Consider the following 17,260-nt stretch of genomic DNA (forward strand, 5'->3'; position numbering starts at 1 on the left):
TTTATATTTTCTGCCAAAAAAAAGGTTTTTTTTCCTGACCAAACACTCCGCGCCATCGCAAGTCCTAAGTCACATAATTTTTCACGCATGCAGTTGTTGAGAATAAAACCCAAAACTTGTCCCGTTGCCCGAGTCTGTCTTACCATCCCACCATAGAGTATTTGCTGATGGTAATAGTATATGTTTTCTTTTTATTCCTTATTTATTGGAACTTTAAACGATTATTTGGACATCTAAATGACTTTGTATGAAAAAGTTTTTAACTACAAAGCTATAAATCTTCCCGAGGGTTATAATTTTCATATAAAATTTATTTTTTTAAAAAAAAAACTATCATCCATTATCATCTCTCTACCGATCACATTCAAATACTAGACACTAAACCATGTTTATTGCTTTCTGTTTGAAATTTTAAACGATTATTTGGACATCTAAATGACTTCAAATAAAAATATTTTTAACTATAAAGTTGTGTTCTCGTTAAGAGCTATAATTTTTATATAAATTTTGTCAACATCCGACTTTGTATGAAAAAATTAAATTTTTAAGATAAGATATCATTCATTACCATTGCCGATTTGTGGGCGGTTTGTGACTAGAACTGACAGTGATAGTCAGCTTATCACTATTAGTTTATGGTTAGAATTGACAGTGATAATTAATTATTATTTTTAGTTATTTTTTATTGGATTTTTATTGCCAGTTCGTAAGGAGCTGAAAGTAATGAGACGGTATATAAGATATATTCTGTAAGTAGTATGGGGCTCTTTAGAGTTTGGAGGGAGCTGTTCAACTTTAAGAAGTGCACATGTTATATATGATGGAAAAATATTTCTCCAAGGGTAATATAGAGTATATATTTTTCATTTTATGAATTTGATTTGATACTACTAGTTATCTGAAGGCTTTTTTTGCGCAAAATATCGATTTGCATGCGACCTTTTTGTATGGTTGAAGGATTCATAATCCTCGACATCTATTAAGTGTAGAAATGGCAAAGCCACTTGATAAGGATGTGATCTTGACTTGCCTATGCGACTGAGGATCATCGTACACAGAGATGAAAGCTGGCAATTGACTAGGGAAGGTGAAAACAATAGGAAAGTTCCTAGTAAACCAATTGACTTGTGTATGAAGTTGACAACACAAAAGTAAAACTTTTAAGTTTTAGCAGAGCATAATGTTCTTGTGACTCCTTACCGACTAATTCTACCATTTAAAGTTGATGAGTTGCTAGGGCAAGTTTAAATAAGACCATGGCCAAGGGTTTTCCTTCATGACTCAATTCCCATCGTGAAGAGATTTTCGTTTCCTTCAGCGTTCTGATTTCTCTTCACGGTTTTCGTCACAAAAAGATTCTCAAGGTCATTCCTTTCAGGACGGGATTATCTCTCCTTTTCTTTTGCGACTCCTCTCAAAGAGAAGTCGTTGAAGTTGAGAGAAAATAAAGGGAATAAGAACGAGAAAAAAAAATTAGAAAGAAAACGAAATAAAGAGAATATAGTTGAAGATGGTTTAAAGGCTGGGTCGTGACTACTTTTCCTGCCGAGTTGAGTGTTCACTTGTGAGTGAAGCAATGGTTCTGTTAGAAACGATCGCATGAGGTATACATTACTATCTTGTGAAAATCACGAGAATGCTTGGGGAACTAGGTGATTTTTTAATGAGAAAAATACGTTCAAATTTGATTCAAGAGGACTTGAGGCTGTTTGGTTGGGTGTACACCCACGCTTCATATTGGATAAAAGAGCATTTTTAAATTTAATTTAATTCATAGATAAATCATGAACTGTCGGTGAATCAGGAACCAGGAGTCTCCGAATCCCGAGGCTAGGCCAACATTCCGTCACGTGGCGCCCTCCCGCGGGGTCATCTCCGCGAGGTAAAAAAACTAAGTCCCGGGAGAGGGTGCTCGGGGCCACAATCAGTGGCCCCCGAGTACCCGGGTTCCCCGATGACCTGTGAAGACTAAGTGACCGGGAAGAAAGTACTCGGGGAAGTGAACAGTGACCCTCGAGCACCTAAGTCCTCCGACGACCAGGAGAACCGAGTGCCGGAAAGGGTGTGCCCGGGGCTGCGAGCAGTGGCCCCCCGGGCACCCAAGTACCCCGAGGACCCAAGGAAGGTAGTTCCGAGAGAGTGCTCGGGGTTGCGAGCAGCGGCCCCCAACACTCTGTTCCCCGAGGATCCGTACAGTCAAGCCCGAGAGAGAGTGTTCGGACCATGAACAGTGGCCCCCGAGCACTCGGTTCCCCAAGGACCAAGAAAGGGCGTTCTCGGGAGAGAGTGCTCGGAGAGGTGAACAGTGACCCCCGAGCACTCGTTTCCCCGACGATTCAGGAAGCCCCCCCCGGTCAGTGGCCCCCACAGGGGTCCAACGATGAGGTGTTAGCCAGTGAAAGGCCCGATGCCACATTTAAGAGTGTGTGTGGCCTGTCACCTCCAACTGCTCCCGCCACGCTCGGTGTCAGTTCCTGCCATATTCTAGCAGAAGGGCGTGGGGACATTTAATGCACGGGTCCCATCCCGTGCCATCCGACGCGCCTCGAGATAGCATCGCGAGGCCCGAGGCGTTCCGTTTACCGCACTGCTGTGGCAGGCGAACAAGACCGGGCGAGCACGCCGGGCTGCTCTACGGCTACCCGGTGGGCCCTCTCCACGGCGCCCGTTGCCAGCGCCATCATGACGACTGAAGACCGGGCACGTTTTCAACCCCCGTCACTTCGTGCAGAGGCCATGACGACGCCCTTTCCATTTATCGCGCCTTGGAACTCGTGCCCTCCCTTTCGGGGCACGCTATCGCCGACGGGTATTTAAAGCAGCCGGCAGCATGGAGAGAGAGAGAGAGAGAGAGAGAGAGAGAGAGAGAGAGAGAGAGAGAAGAGAAGGGAAGTCTACGGTGAATCCAAGCTCAGACAAGCGCACACAGAGCCAACTGAGTCCAAGAGAGATCGAAGAACACCTTCGTACGAGCATAGAAACCGAAAAATAAGGAGCCCAAAGCTCTAGGATAGACAGACATTCTTGTAACTAGCACATTCCTGAGAGATATTCTCAGGGCATTTATAGCATCCACACAGGAGTAAGGTGTTACGTGCAGTGCGGTCCGAACCTGTCTAAAAATCCCCTAGTGTATTTACTCTTTTCTGCATTAGATCATTCCACCCCACCTGCCATCGCATTTACATCCATTTATTTCTTCAGCAAACATATTCAGAATTATCCCCCGACCGAATCTCTAAAAAGGGGTCCCTCAGGATCCCTGCGATAGGAGTTAACCCTCCGATATGAACACAAACCGAAAAATTAGCATAATATATAATAGAAGTATATCCTAGACATATATGTAACATAGCTACGCATATATCTCTCTAACATACTTGATGACAGAAACAATAGAATACTAAGCATGACAGATACGTGAAAATAAGATCTGATTACAGTGAACATATGGATCGACAGCAAGAGACAATGATGAAGAGGATGTAGAGGAAGCAGAATACTAAGTATTGACGATGCAGAAGACAATGATGAAGAGGACGTAGATGAAGCAGATGATGAGCATTCGTGTTTAACGCTTTCTAAAAATCTTATTTGTCATCTCCTGTTGCAAGATTTCAAGGGTGATGGGTTCCGAAGACCTACTTTCTCGATCATCAGTGCACGATGGTGCAACAATGATGGCATATTCTATCTGTGGTGGCGCAACAGAGAAGAAGAGGCAAAAACCTTAACTCGTGTGTTGCTTTGTGGTGGTGGCAGGTATGTATATATAGAGAAAACTATGTGGTGTAGACATTCCACAATTGAACTCTTAATCGACGCGATCTATATATCTCATAACAGTATTGACCATTTTCCCATGTAGTAAAAAAAATAAAAACTACAAAAGAAGGTTGCACATGTGTAAGCTATTAGACCTGATTTTGACGGATCATTCACGCAGGTGTCGTGCACCCACATCCTTTGCCTCTGCCCCGATCCGGCTCAGCCCGACGAGACGAGTGAGCATATGTGTTCTTGTAGCCCTTCTATCCACATGAGCTAATGAGGTGGAAGATAAATACTTTTAAGTTGGTCTCACTCCACCAAAACTAGCAAGGTGTGACTAAAAACTACACTCTCCCTTCATATGTTAGACCTTTGAGATTTATTATGAATGATTCTCAAATATATTGGGCCAAGCCATATATTGTAACACTTGCCACCATTTGAGCCCGTCTATTTCTTGAACTTTGGTTGTTCAGTCAGGCGTGTTGGTACAATATCAATTCATGTTTTACCAAACATGAGTTCCTACCAACAATATATGGAGAGGAAAACCTTTTAAACACAAGGCTAACTACGAAGCCAAACCACGAGAGACAAGTGAAGGCGAACGCACATGGTAAAATCCTTGTAAGGCCTCATTTGGATTGTAGGATTTTATATGAATTTTAGAGATTTTAGTTCTTACGATTTTTTTCTACAAGGATCCTTTGGAACAAAGTACTGTACTTGTTAAAATCTGATGATATTCCTATAGAATAGCTTGTTCCGTAAGAATTTTGTTGAATTTCTAACATGAGGTCTAATCTCATGAAAAATTATTTGTGTCTATCTCTCATCTAATTCCAATGCTTTTTCTATGCTCCATCTAAACGGTCGTTCCTGTAATTGTCTTGTGTTTTTCCATTACATAGGATTAAAGGAGCTAAGGCATTCTAGTCCAGAGTATTTCGTATTACTGGCTTTTTTAAAATGCTACTTTCCAAAAGGCTATAAATGAAAGAACAACCGTACCCAAACCTGAAACCTTTTAGGATAACATGCATGTGTGTCCCCATGGGTTGCACCACTCACTGTAGCTACTAAAAATTACTTTCAATATGAAACTCAAAATTCTTCACCTCTTAAACAATCGAATAAGGGTAAAACAGGAAAAACTGGGTAAATTGTGTCTCAAAAATATAAAACAACTTATATTTACGTATAGTGTAGAAGTGTAAAACAACTTATATTTTAGATAGGAGGGAGTACCTTGAAGGGTGGTGTAAAGGCAAAATAGCGTTGAACAGTTAGGCTCGATTCTTAGATCATCTCTAACTGTTTTACGTCGTGGCCCAAAAAATTTTCACGAACGGAATTTTGTTCCTTTCAGCGCTTCAACGGTTTCTTTTCACGATTCCCGTCATGAATGAATTTCTAAGGTTCCTTTCAGGATAGGATTCACTTTCCTTTCTCTTCACGAATTCTTTCAGAAAAAATTTATTAGAGATAAGAGAAAATAAAGAGAATGGTAACGAAAAATGGAATTGGAAAAAGAATGAAATGAATTCTCCTTTTTTTTCATTTCATAAATCCCTTTGAATAAAAGCTGCTGGAGAGAGAAAATAAAGAGAATAAGAAAAAAAATTTAAAAAAAATAAAATGAAAGAAATAGGGTTAGAGATTGTTTTAGATAGAAGTCCATCGGCCAATTCCCTGCTTCCTTCCCTCCAATCAGCCGTTGAAAGGTCGACGTCTTGGTGGGGCCCTGTCCACACCAAATCCCAACCAAACCCTATCCTTTCTTCGTCGATCCTTTGTTTTTCTTTTGCGTTATCCTATACTTAACTCACATGTGGTAAAATAGTGATCATGACAGGTAGTACTACTCTATTGCCAAGACTAACAGGTCATTTTCTTACCCTGAGCACCAGAGGTGAAAGTAAGGTCATTCTTTTAAGTATTACTAAAAAGTCATTTTCTTAGCCTGAATAGTAGATGGAACTAGTTATTTTTATTTAGTATTTGGAAACACCAGAACCTAGTAGCTCATTAGTTGTTGCCTCGGAGGCGGCTTACCCATACTTTCCAGTAATTTTCTGGTCAATAAGAAAAATTACCACCCAAGTTTCCAATTAGGAGTATAAAATATATTTTTACGTTTTAAATGTGAAATATAATTATGAATGATTCTTATATATTACCTTTGTTCTCAAACAGATGTCGTACTAAGAATACATGTAAGTCAAATTTTGAAAATTTTGACCACTAATATATACAAAACTATTAAGATTTAACATATAAAAATGATAATAGTGAATTTCTCGTGAAAAATATTTTAACATCATCTAATTTTTATCAATTTTTATTAAGGTTAGTTGTTAAAAGTAATAATTAAACGTGTTTGTTGAAAACCATATTAATGTCTTAAATGATAAGTAAAAGAGAATAAAGATGTTAAAAATTACGACCAAATTTCCAATTAGAATAGAGGGGGTGTAGGTGGTCCATATATGAGATATTGATTAGCGGGAAGCATAGGAGGGGTAGAGAAGGAACAGAATATCCAGTCAACCCTTTGACTCGTGTACCAACGTCAGCTCACACGTCACCGCTTCGTCCGCACCTGCGGCTGGGCCCGCTGCCAAGCCGAGCCGAGCTGCTCCCTAATCACAGATCGATCGCTCGAGCCCTGCAACCGCTGATCGCTTTTTTTTTCATGGACGAAGTAAGCTTTATTCCAATACGATGTAACTTCTGTTATCTACCCCAAATGGGTAGATACAGCCATTACAAAAGAAAAAAAGAAAAAAAGAGAGAAAAGACTGAAACTCAGAATGCACAAAGCAATATTAAATTAAAAAAAAGATCTTCAACTTTTAACCAATTTACACAAGACTACTTGGACGCCGACGATCACATGGTGCCGAAGGAAGCCAGAAGGAGGACATGACAGGCGAAGGTGACCACTCCCACAACAATGCCCGTCGCGACGTAATCTTTGGTGGTATATTGGCACCATCACAAAGATCTAGACTATATCTGATAAGAAATAATTAATTAATAATTATATATATATAATAAAAATATGGTATATCCTCTGAACCAGTATCTATCGTACACATATCATCAACCTGATACGATAACGTCATAATCGTTATAAGGTAAATAAGATATATGCTGATATTTAAAGCAGTTTATTATATTGTGTACGAAAACCATTCCTATATAAGAAAATGAGGGGATAAATTTGGAGGCATTGAAGAAGAAGCTGGACAAGCTAGATAGAGTCAGACTAGTCGGATAATAGCAATATTAAGATCTACAATAGAGTCATATCACAACAATATTTATCAATAAGAGTTTCAAGATTCAGAACACGAGAGAATTCATTGAGATCCGACATATTCCTCGTCGCCGCTGTCTTTTCTCGATCTTAATCAAGACGAAATATAATATAGTGTTATTATTCACAAAGAGGTTTAAAATTATGTAAAATATTATATACCATTAATGACTAAGTATCTTTACTTTAAATAAGTATATACATAACCAATTTTATTCATAGTCGACTGTGTAGGCGTAAATTGGCCATCACCGTATCCGTCGCTGCATCCGACATTGCCATCTCCCCTGACCATGACCAGATCGGGATGCGAAAGGTCAGAAGGGAGAAAAGAGTTGGGGAGAGAGCCACGACGGGGACCTTCGGATCTGCCACAGGCTGTTGCCGCTGCAGCCGGCCGGCTACGGTCGCCGGCGGCGTGGTCAGGTGGAGGGCTGCCCCAGGAGTAACGCCGAGGGGTGAGGGTGTACTCTTCTCGGATCCAAAATCTAGATGAAAAGACGCTGATCGCTAAGCTTGGCTTGTGAATATCTATGCGCTGGAGTGCAAATTTGCCATTCGATTTTTCTAATCATAATTTAACTGAAAGAAATCGTGGCCACGGATACATAGAGATGTTTTATAGTGTCAACTCGATCAAAGATGTTAAATACTATAATCCGTGCATATAAACAGGAGGTAATCGTCGTCCTAGGTGTGGTCACGATCATGTTGAATTCACCAACCAACGGGATAGTCCAGTATGTCCCATTTGACCTCCAACTAGTCAGAGCCGTGCAAACTCAACCAAACAAATAAAGTTGGCAGATGGATGGCGACTGCAGATTGCTTAGTTTAGAGGCTGCAATTTTGGATGGACAAAAATCCTTTGACCAATGCAGGCAGGCAAAAATTCTCCCAGCCCAGCCATCATCGATTTCTCACACAAGCATACATGACTGGCTCTGGATCGATTGCCTACCTCCGTGCTCAATTGTTAGCCTAGGAACTAAGTTTGTGCTGGTATATATATCTTTCGAGCATGCAATACACAACTAATCACTCATATTAGAGCATGCAATGCACAACTGATCACTCGTATTAGAGCATGCGCACGTGCTGGTGAAGAAGAAGAAGAAGATGAGATGTCGATTTTGCATGGACATGTTGTGGAAGCTTCCTGGTCTCTGCTTGCATGCTTTGTCTCATCTCGTCGCGTTCACATGTGTGTGAAAACGAATGAACGCACGCCCGCGCCCCGACCGCATGTTGTGAAAAGCGTAGGCAGCTGACGGAACGCAAGAGTTGCTGCCGGCGGCGATGCCTGTGGAGCTCGCTCGCTCTCATCAGTGCAAGTTGGCCGATCTCTGCCACTCGATTAATTGGCATTTGCAATTCCATGCGTGATCGAGTAATTGATGGTTCCGTGAATTAATTTGTGCAAATTTACGTGTAACTCCATGCATAGAAACAAAAAAAAGGGAATTACGATGGCTTTAGAAGAGCGAGTGTTTAATCCTCTGGTCTCTGGATTTGTTCGTAGGCGGGTTGTGAACTAGATGCACGAGGGCAGCTCCGGCAGCCGCGACGGTCCGACAATGCCGCGCCAGTGTGGTCATGCCCTACTCTAATTTAAATAAATTAATAATTTGTTATTTAAAAGATTGAATTTTTTATTATGACGTCACTCAACCTAACCAGTTGCAGACGGCCGGTACCACACCAATTTTTTCTTTTTTTTCTTTTTTTTCGGTTAGAAAAGAAGTGCGACAAGTTAACAGCAATGCGCGCGCCATCGCCGCAGCACACTGGCGCGGGCCCCCCACCGCAGCGACCGGTCAACCTGTGGGCCCCGCCGCCACCTCGCCCCCGCGCCTCGGCGCTTCGCGGAACCATGCCCGCGTGGGCCAGCCACCTTCCAGAAGGCGACGTTGCGCGCATCACCACCGTCCGTTGCTGATCCTACGGTTGAAGGGCCCACGGGGCAACCCGTTTGACTCTCGCCGGTCCGCTATAAGTAGCCGCCCTCCCCGTCCGGCCCTAACACTCTACTACGCCGACGACGACGGCGAGTAGCACGCTCGCCATGGGTGACACGAGCGCGAATATGGCCCACTGGACCCGGATCTACGGCGGGGCGCCGGCGACGGAGGCGACCGTCGTGTCGTCCGCTGCGGCGACCGCGGGGACGGTGTCGAGCCCGACGTCCGGCGGGTCCGGAGGTAGCCCGACGCGCCTGGGCGGCGTCCATCCGGGCGTCGAGGGCGGGCGGGTCGGGAAGCCGTCGCGGCGGCGGTCCAGGGCCTCGCGCCGGGCGCCCGTCACGCTGCTCAACACCGACACCTCCAACTTCCGCGCCATGGTGCAGCAGTTCACCGGCATCCCGCCCGGCCCCTACGGCGCCGCCGGCGCGGGCGGCCCCGTGATCAGCTTCGGCGCCGGGGGCGCCGAGTACGGCGCCGTGCCGGTGCGCCCGTCGCCGACGTCGGCCGTGACGTCGTTCGATCACCGGGCGGCGACGTCCCTGCAGGGCCAGCTGTTCCGCCAGCACCAGCACCAGCACCAGCACCAGCACTACGGCGGCGACGTCGGCTACGGCGACATGTCGTTCTTGCACGGGTTCGAATCCTCGGCGGAGGACCGGCTGCTGCTGCAGAGCATCCAGGCAGCGCAGATGATGCCGAGGCCAGCTTCGACTAACAACAGTAATGGCTACAACTTTGGCTAGCTAACCACTCACCCTCTTGATCACACACAGAGAAAGAGCCATCAGACATGGTTGCTGTCTAGAAGAAACAAGCACGTACGCATGCTTGCTTGCTTCCTCTCCTAGCTCCATCGATTTGTGATCACGATGGTGACGATGACGACGATGATGTTGTTGCTAGCTGCTGTTTAAGCATTATTTTGTTCTCTTTTTTTTGTTAATTTTGTTAGCCTTGTGAAGAGATCAGATCAGAAGGCTAATTAAGGTTTAGTATATACAGTGATTAGCAGTAGCTAGCAAGTTGGAATTTGTGCTTTAGAAGAAGTTAAGCTAGCTAGGTGTGAAAAGAAAACAGAAGGAAGGAAAGGAAAAGGCATGAGCAGCATCAGCTTAAATGATAGCGAGGAATCTTTCTAGATAGACTGCCTTGTCTCGGAAGCAAAGTCCGCGAGTGCTACGGCCCTCTGCTTGTACTAATCAGTTGTAATTAAGCGGCACCGCTAATTAATCACATGTCAGTTCCTACCTCAGATCGATAAATGTGCTTTCTTCTTCTCCTTATTACAAGGTGACTCTCACAGGCACACATCAGTATGAACGTACCCCTATATACGTATTGATAATATCGCCGAAAGCACACACATATACGTAAATTACACTAAGATTTAAATTTTAATGTATGATTCGTATTCTCATGTCTTCATCGTCACACCAAAAGTGATTCCTCTTATCGTATTACATCTTAAAAGATGCACACACATATAAATTTATGCTCCTCATTTTGCTATGCATTCAGAGAGATTCTTTTAATGAGTTTTAAGCTGAAAAACAAATGTTAACCTCATAAAATTGACAAAATTCATTCCCCATGTCTTACCACACAGGACCTGTAAACTCCGATACCACATAATTGAGTTTGCGTGTGTCAGCCAGCAAACTACCTGTCCGGTTTAATCCTGTAAAAAAGATTGGTCTGGGTCTCCATCATGGATCGACCCTGCATCATCAAGGCGACCTGCAATATACTCTTAATCAACCGATTTGACTGCCTGGTTGGCGCTATTGTTCATCAACTCAATTATGTGGGCTCCACGACGAACACACGATGCCAAGTCAAAGTCATGACTGTCATGCTAGGCACCTCTCTCGATTATTATATTATTAGTTCAACACCCAGCACAGTAAAAAATTTTAAAAGAGTAAAAGTTGCGAGTACACACGCTACTTACACCACACTCACATCCATATCCTGTAGAACTTAATCAAACTAGGAGTACTTAATTAAGATCATCATGCAATGTACAGGTTTCGGGAGACCAAATGAAAGCTTTTTTTGTTTCTTTCTACACGTCCGTACCTCACATGCCCTTTTTTTATCAAGTAGTCAAGGCTTTCACACGGGAACGAACGGTGTAGATTAAGATTAGAATCAGGCAGAATCTTTTTTAATTAAGCCAAAAAGAAATAGAGATCGTTAGTGTACATCATATCGATTGTTTCTGAATGGGAAATGCAATTCCACGAGCACCTGTAATGTATGACCTATCTTATTCGTTTATTCTAACCTATTGATATTTATATATCTGTTAATTTCTTTATCTATCTTATATTTTTTTAACTATCATTTATAATAAATCTTAATACAAATAAACAAATCTAATAATAGATGCGTCTATATAGGCTAGGGAAAATTTCCGTTCCATCTGGGCAGCTAATCACATGGAGCAGTTACAGTTTGCTTGTGGAGGGAGGACTCTGGCGTGTCAATTAGTAAGCCCGGCAACACGTGTGCTTGTTTGCTCCCGTCCCGTGGACTGATAGATCACTTCTGATAATCGAAAGAGAGAGATGAATGCACTGATGGGATGCACAAAACAACGGGTAGGCACGCCAAATGATGACCCCGCAGCACACAGAAAGAAACCCAATTCTTTGCCAAGTACGATTAGCTCAAGCATGTTACAAGGGCCTCCTTGTTTCAGAATTTCCTAATTAAATTAAGCTCTAAAACCATTTCTACCCACAACAGACCAGTCCCTACTATGACAGTGGGCCATGGCTTTATCTTTACTTGGTCAACTGGCGCGCGGGTCCCGCTTGTTGGCCGCACATAGCCGGAGCACAGCCATGGCGGCTCTGGCTGCGCTCGCTGGCGGTGAACCGTTGGCCGGCGTGACAATTGACCTGCACTGAAGGCGGCAACGCGCGATGGTGAACTTACCAGCAGGCCCAGCTTTCAATGGGCATGGCTGAACTTGGTCGGTGGCAAGCACCGAAGGACAGTGACGCTAGCCTTCCGTGGACAGCCGTGCCATCGTTAGTCTTGAAGGAAGCTAAAGTGTGCGTGAGCAAAAACACATTGCAGAGGAGCCCAACAAGGTGTTGGTTGAGGCGGAGAAGCTCATGAGCGGTCCAACGGCAGACCTTGGCGGCGAGGGAAAATTGGCGGTGCGGCTCAGTCGTCATCCAGCACTAGAGGGAAGCCAGAGAGAGAGAGAGAGAGAGAGAGAGAGAGAGAGAGAGAGAGAGAGAGAGAGAGAGAGAGAGAGAGAGAGAGAGGTAGCATGTGGAGGAGCTCATCTTCTTGGACTAGAGGTCAATGGCATGGCTAGTGCATTTGCCCGTGCGGCTCACACAGAGGAAGAGAGGGAGCGAGATTGGAGGGGAGAGAGAGGCGCCGACAGTGGAGAGAAGGCTGGAGCAGAGGGAGGGAGCTCATCGGCGAAGGAGATGGCCGGTCGGAAGTGGAAGGTGGCCGATCGGAGGAGAGAGCGTGGCGGCGGACTACTTGGCTGTGGCAGGCCGCACAGGGGCGGCGACGAAGCGGCTGCACAGGCGCGACGCGGTGGCATGGGCAACGGTGACTGGTGGCAGTGGGCCGGCGGGGAGGCGACTCCCTTCCTCCTTGGGCGAAAGGGAGGGACGATGAGCGTGGAGGCACATCGGCGCGGATGTGGGGAGAGAGAGGCGAGTCGGGGAGAGAGATGAGAAAAATGGTTTGTTGGGAGATTGTAATAGCACTGGTTGGTAAATACCACCGGACCTCTATGGGTATTTTGGTCTTTTAACAAAGCAAAAGCTGAGGAATGTTGCTCTCCACCAAATTGGGAGATTGTGACAATTCAGAAAGCATATTATGAAATTCGGATCCTAAAAACTGTTTGTTTGTTTCCACTTCAGCTCATAAAAGCCGTCTCATGTATTGGCAAGTAAATTAACTCGATGACCTCCCGCGGTAGCGGTTATGACCGGAACATTAGGCTCTACCCTGACGGCGACAGGACAGAGGATAGAGCTGCTGATGTGGCGATCTTCTTGTGTTTTCTTGAGGGATTCAAGCATCTCAGTGCAAGCTGCCCATTGGTTATAAAGGAGATTTCAGACAATCGCCTCGGCCAGATTTTTTTTTCATAAAGAAAGTTTTATTAACTCATACTGTTATAATAAAGTGATTACATCCAATGTAAACCATTTCTGATCTTTATGTATTGAAGATGTACAAAATCAAAAAACAAGAAAGGAAACCAAAAGGGAAAAAATCCTGAGAGACAGAAGCAGACACAATGTAGATCATAGGCAGCCCATGAGATTATTAATTCCGAATTCGAAGTCTAGAACCTCAGCCAAGACTGGTGAAGAACTTGACTACTTACTCCAGTCGCTGGCATGCCGTAGAAGTAAGCTGTTGAGATTTTCAACGAAGCAGCACAGACTAAATATGGAGCTAATACGTACATGTAAAAATAATCCGCAAAAAACCTGAAGGTTTCTTGTTATTGAAAATAAAGTCGTTCTGACAATACTATATTGATCAATACAAGGCTACCATCCAATAATTATATTAGTTTTAAGGCATTTACTAAGACCTCATAACTAACTTCCCATAAAATGGGCCGCACTTCGAGGTTGGTAAAGGCTTACAACTACTTGGATAATGAGTCAAACGAAACGAGCTAATTAACATAAAAAAGAGATGCTTAATTGTTTCATCTTTATGATAAAAACAACATTTTTGACCGTCTTCCCATCTTCTTTTCTTTAGATTATCCTTCATGAGTAATACCCCTTGCCGAAGGTACCAAATGGATATCATAATTTTAGAGGGTACTTTCAACTTCCACATATGTTTATTTTGTGTGGCGTATTGACTTCTTCCAGCATTTTATACAATGAGTTCATCGAGAATTGACCATTCTCGATCAAAATCCAATGAAACTCATCTCGTTTATTAGTGATATTGATATTATTTAGGATAGTCACCGTCTCATGTAAAGCTATCAACCAAGGACCTTTCGTGTTCCATCGGAAAGAGAGGTTCTCCTAGGGATATTGGATCATTCCGGCTACAGTTTTTTCTTTATATCTAGCTATGTTATACATACTGGAATATTGGTCACACAGAGGTGAGTTTCTTAGCTACGTGTCTTCTCAAAATCTAGTTTGCGATCCGTCTTTTATGGCAAAAGTGTCGTAACAGAACAATAGAGCCCAGCCCAAAAATAAGAGTCTCCCGGTTTCCATCTATCATGAGATAAAGCCTTTTTCCCTAAGTAATTATTTATTATCAACTCTTGCCATTTTTCTTCCTCCTTAAGAAGTTTAAAAAGACATTTGCAGAATAGAGATATGTTTTGCACCTCGAGATTGTAAACCGCTAAACCCCCTCATCTTTGGATTGTCATATGAGCCTCGGCCAGAATTGAGTAGCCTCGTAAGGAGTCCAGGCAGATAATGCTCAAGGTCTAAAAAAAGCTAGATGGTGCTGAGTTTTACTTCTTGTAGTCGAACTCTTTTGAGCCTCGAATATGAATTGTTCGGTGCAATCGCTGCGACAGAACTCCTTTTCAAAGAACGTGTGTCCGACACATTGGCACTATAAAGTTCTAAAATAGCTTGAGAAGGTTCAGTAACCTCTACTATATAAAACATGATTTATTTCCACGAATTCTTTTTTTCTACTTTACTCCCATCTAATAAAAACTTTTAAAATTTGAATAATTGATCAATTTTTGCCATCCGCTCTCATTCTCTAACCTCGCTGTCTCGTTATTGTCTATAAATATGTAACCTATTTTACTAATGAAAAATAAATAAACAAATTAAAAAGAAAGCTAACGAATAATCTTCTTCTTTTTTAAAATCTCATCTATAATAAAACTATGACATCGCTCATGATGTATTCGTTCGGCGATACTTACATAACATATCCATATCTTTATACTTAAGTTTACGATTGATATTACTGCGTCTAATATTTATATTTTTGTTGCAATGCACGGTCATTTAGCAAGTGTTTTTTTTTTATTTTGTAGTTTTGTTCTTTTTTTTGTGAAAATGAAGTTTTGTTCGTGGATGCTTCTCTCTCTATCCAGCTCCTCCTGTGGAAGCAACAAAAGTTGAGTGCTGACTATTCTGACAAGAAGCAGGCCCGAGGAAGTCGGCTAAAAAGTTGAATGGGCCAAGAAGCTAAGCCCATCTCAGATAACATTAATGGGCCAAGACCACTGCTCTTCCTCTCCAAAAAAAAGGAAGGAAAAAAAGCACTCTTTGCGCAATCTGGCGGGAAAGCCGCAACGCAGACCTTCTTCCCCATTCCTCGATCGCATCCCCAGACGATTGACCACATGGCCATGGAGCAGGAGCACACACCATGGCGACGAAGAGGGCAAGAACTCCCTCTCCTCCGCAAGGCCAGTCCGCCGATGACGCGGCGGACCGGCTCAGCGCACTCGACGACGCCACCCTCGCCTGCCTGCTGCTCCTCAGCGACGCGGCGGCCACCGCCACGCTTCACCCGCATGCTCCTCCATCCCGCCACCTTCAAGCCGCGAGTTCCCCGACGAGGGCGAAGAGGAATACTGCGAGGACGCCCGCCGCTAGATGGACGCCCTCGATCGCGTCCTGGATGAGCTTCTGTGGGAGTGGCGGACTCCTGGAGCTCAGTGTTAAACCAAATCCTTTCGGTTACGCCTGTAGGCTGTAGCTTGTCCGTCAACGGCGCGTTCGGCAATCTCGCCCTGATTGCTCGCTTGCCTACCAGCGTCTTCACATGCCTAACAACGATGCTACTCCCTCTGATTGTAAATATATGTTGTTTTAGCCTTCTCAACTGTTCTCTAAATATAAGTTATTCTCAAACTTCTATGTATTTTTTTTCTCTTTTGTTCTCGTCTTGCCCTTATTTAATAAATGCTATCACTCTCACAAATAAATAAGTTATCTTTTCCAATGCAGAATAAATAAGGGGCAACAAAGTCATTTGATCTACTTTCTTAATCCTTGTGTATAAGTCTAAAACGACCTATATTTGTAATCGGAGGGAGTATATTTTAGGCAATGTACAACTCAGATCAGATAGCTATGTTTCCTTTGTAAACGCTATCCTTATCTCTTTGTACCCCTAGGCAACGTACAACTTAGAACCGAAAAGATAGTTGCTTATATTAATTAGAAAGATGAATCTGATAGACGAATTTTACAAAAAAGAGTCCCCTAGACAAAAAAAAAAAAATCCATATTCTAGCCGTATCTGGCAGCCTGTCGTTGCCATTTGTTCTCAACGTTAGTTCTGAAATCCACTTGCCATTGTCGTACCTGAATCTAGCGAGAAGTTGAAGGGTGAGTATGTATGCGATCATGTATGTTTAGAAGTGAAGAGAACGATATGTTTCAGTTGTTGTGGCTCACCCAACAACCCAGAAATCGTATTCATCCAGGTGCTAGGACTGCAACTCGTTCTCGTTGTTCTGGAACATGAACTCAATGAACTCGTGCAGGTTAAGCCTGACCATCGACGTGTCAGGGTTGAAGAAAGAGACATTGTTCACTGCACACCGCATCTGCCTAGCGATCGCAGGAGCGGAGTTGGCAAACACCAGCGTCCTCGGCGTCGGGATCGCGCTGTAATGGAATGACCCCTGTGGATTGGACCGTGCCACGCTAGCCGTCGGGTTCCACTTGAACAACCTCGCTTGGTTCATGGACCAGTCAAACTGCCCCGGCAGACCTACTGGCAACGCGTGGGGCGCGGCTTGCCCTCCTTGGCTCCTCCCCTAAAGGCTACAGCTGCCCCGAGCCCCTAACCGATCGAACGGATTTGGAGCCGCCACCAAATTCTGAGATCTCGCAGTCGCAACCTCACTACCTTTATCTTGTCGTCGCTGCTGAGGGTGGGGGTTGGTGCCACCGGCCACCTTGAGTGGCCGGCCGACCTCGCCCTAGTGGTGGATCTACCCCTAGTCTTTCTGCATTGGGGGCAGCAAAATTCACATATGGTAAGGATGGTAGTGGGTCAGGTTGGATCGGGTCCCCGTGGGATTTAGACCAGGCATGGGTGGGTTCAGGTGGAGAAATAGCCCCGCGGGGCCATCGGGTTGGGGGGGGGGGGGGCGACACGAGTCGGGTTTGGGTTAATCTTTGCACCCACAGGTGCCTCCACAGGCCACGATATCTAAGGCCCTTCACCCCAACGGACCATTACC

At 44.1% G+C, this 17,260-nt stretch overlaps 1 protein-coding gene across 1 annotated transcript; it reads left to right on the forward strand.

The window, feature by feature from the left end:
* The first annotated feature begins 9,103 nt into the window (after window positions 1–9,103).
* Window positions 9,104–10,309, forward strand: LOC133918449 (uncharacterized). The gene has a single exon (XM_062362334.1). It carries the CDS (start codon window positions 9,159–9,161, stop codon window positions 9,798–9,800), a length of 642 nt encoding a protein of 213 aa, XP_062218318.1. The 5' UTR covers window positions 9,104–9,158; the 3' UTR covers window positions 9,801–10,309.
* The last annotated feature ends 6,951 nt before the right edge of the window (window positions 10,310–17,260 follow it).

Source organism: Phragmites australis, chromosome 5 (assembly GCF_958298935.1).
Source record: "Phragmites australis chromosome 5, lpPhrAust1.1, whole genome shotgun sequence".
Classification (NCBI taxonomy): Eukaryota; Viridiplantae; Streptophyta; class Magnoliopsida; order Poales; family Poaceae; genus Phragmites; species Phragmites australis.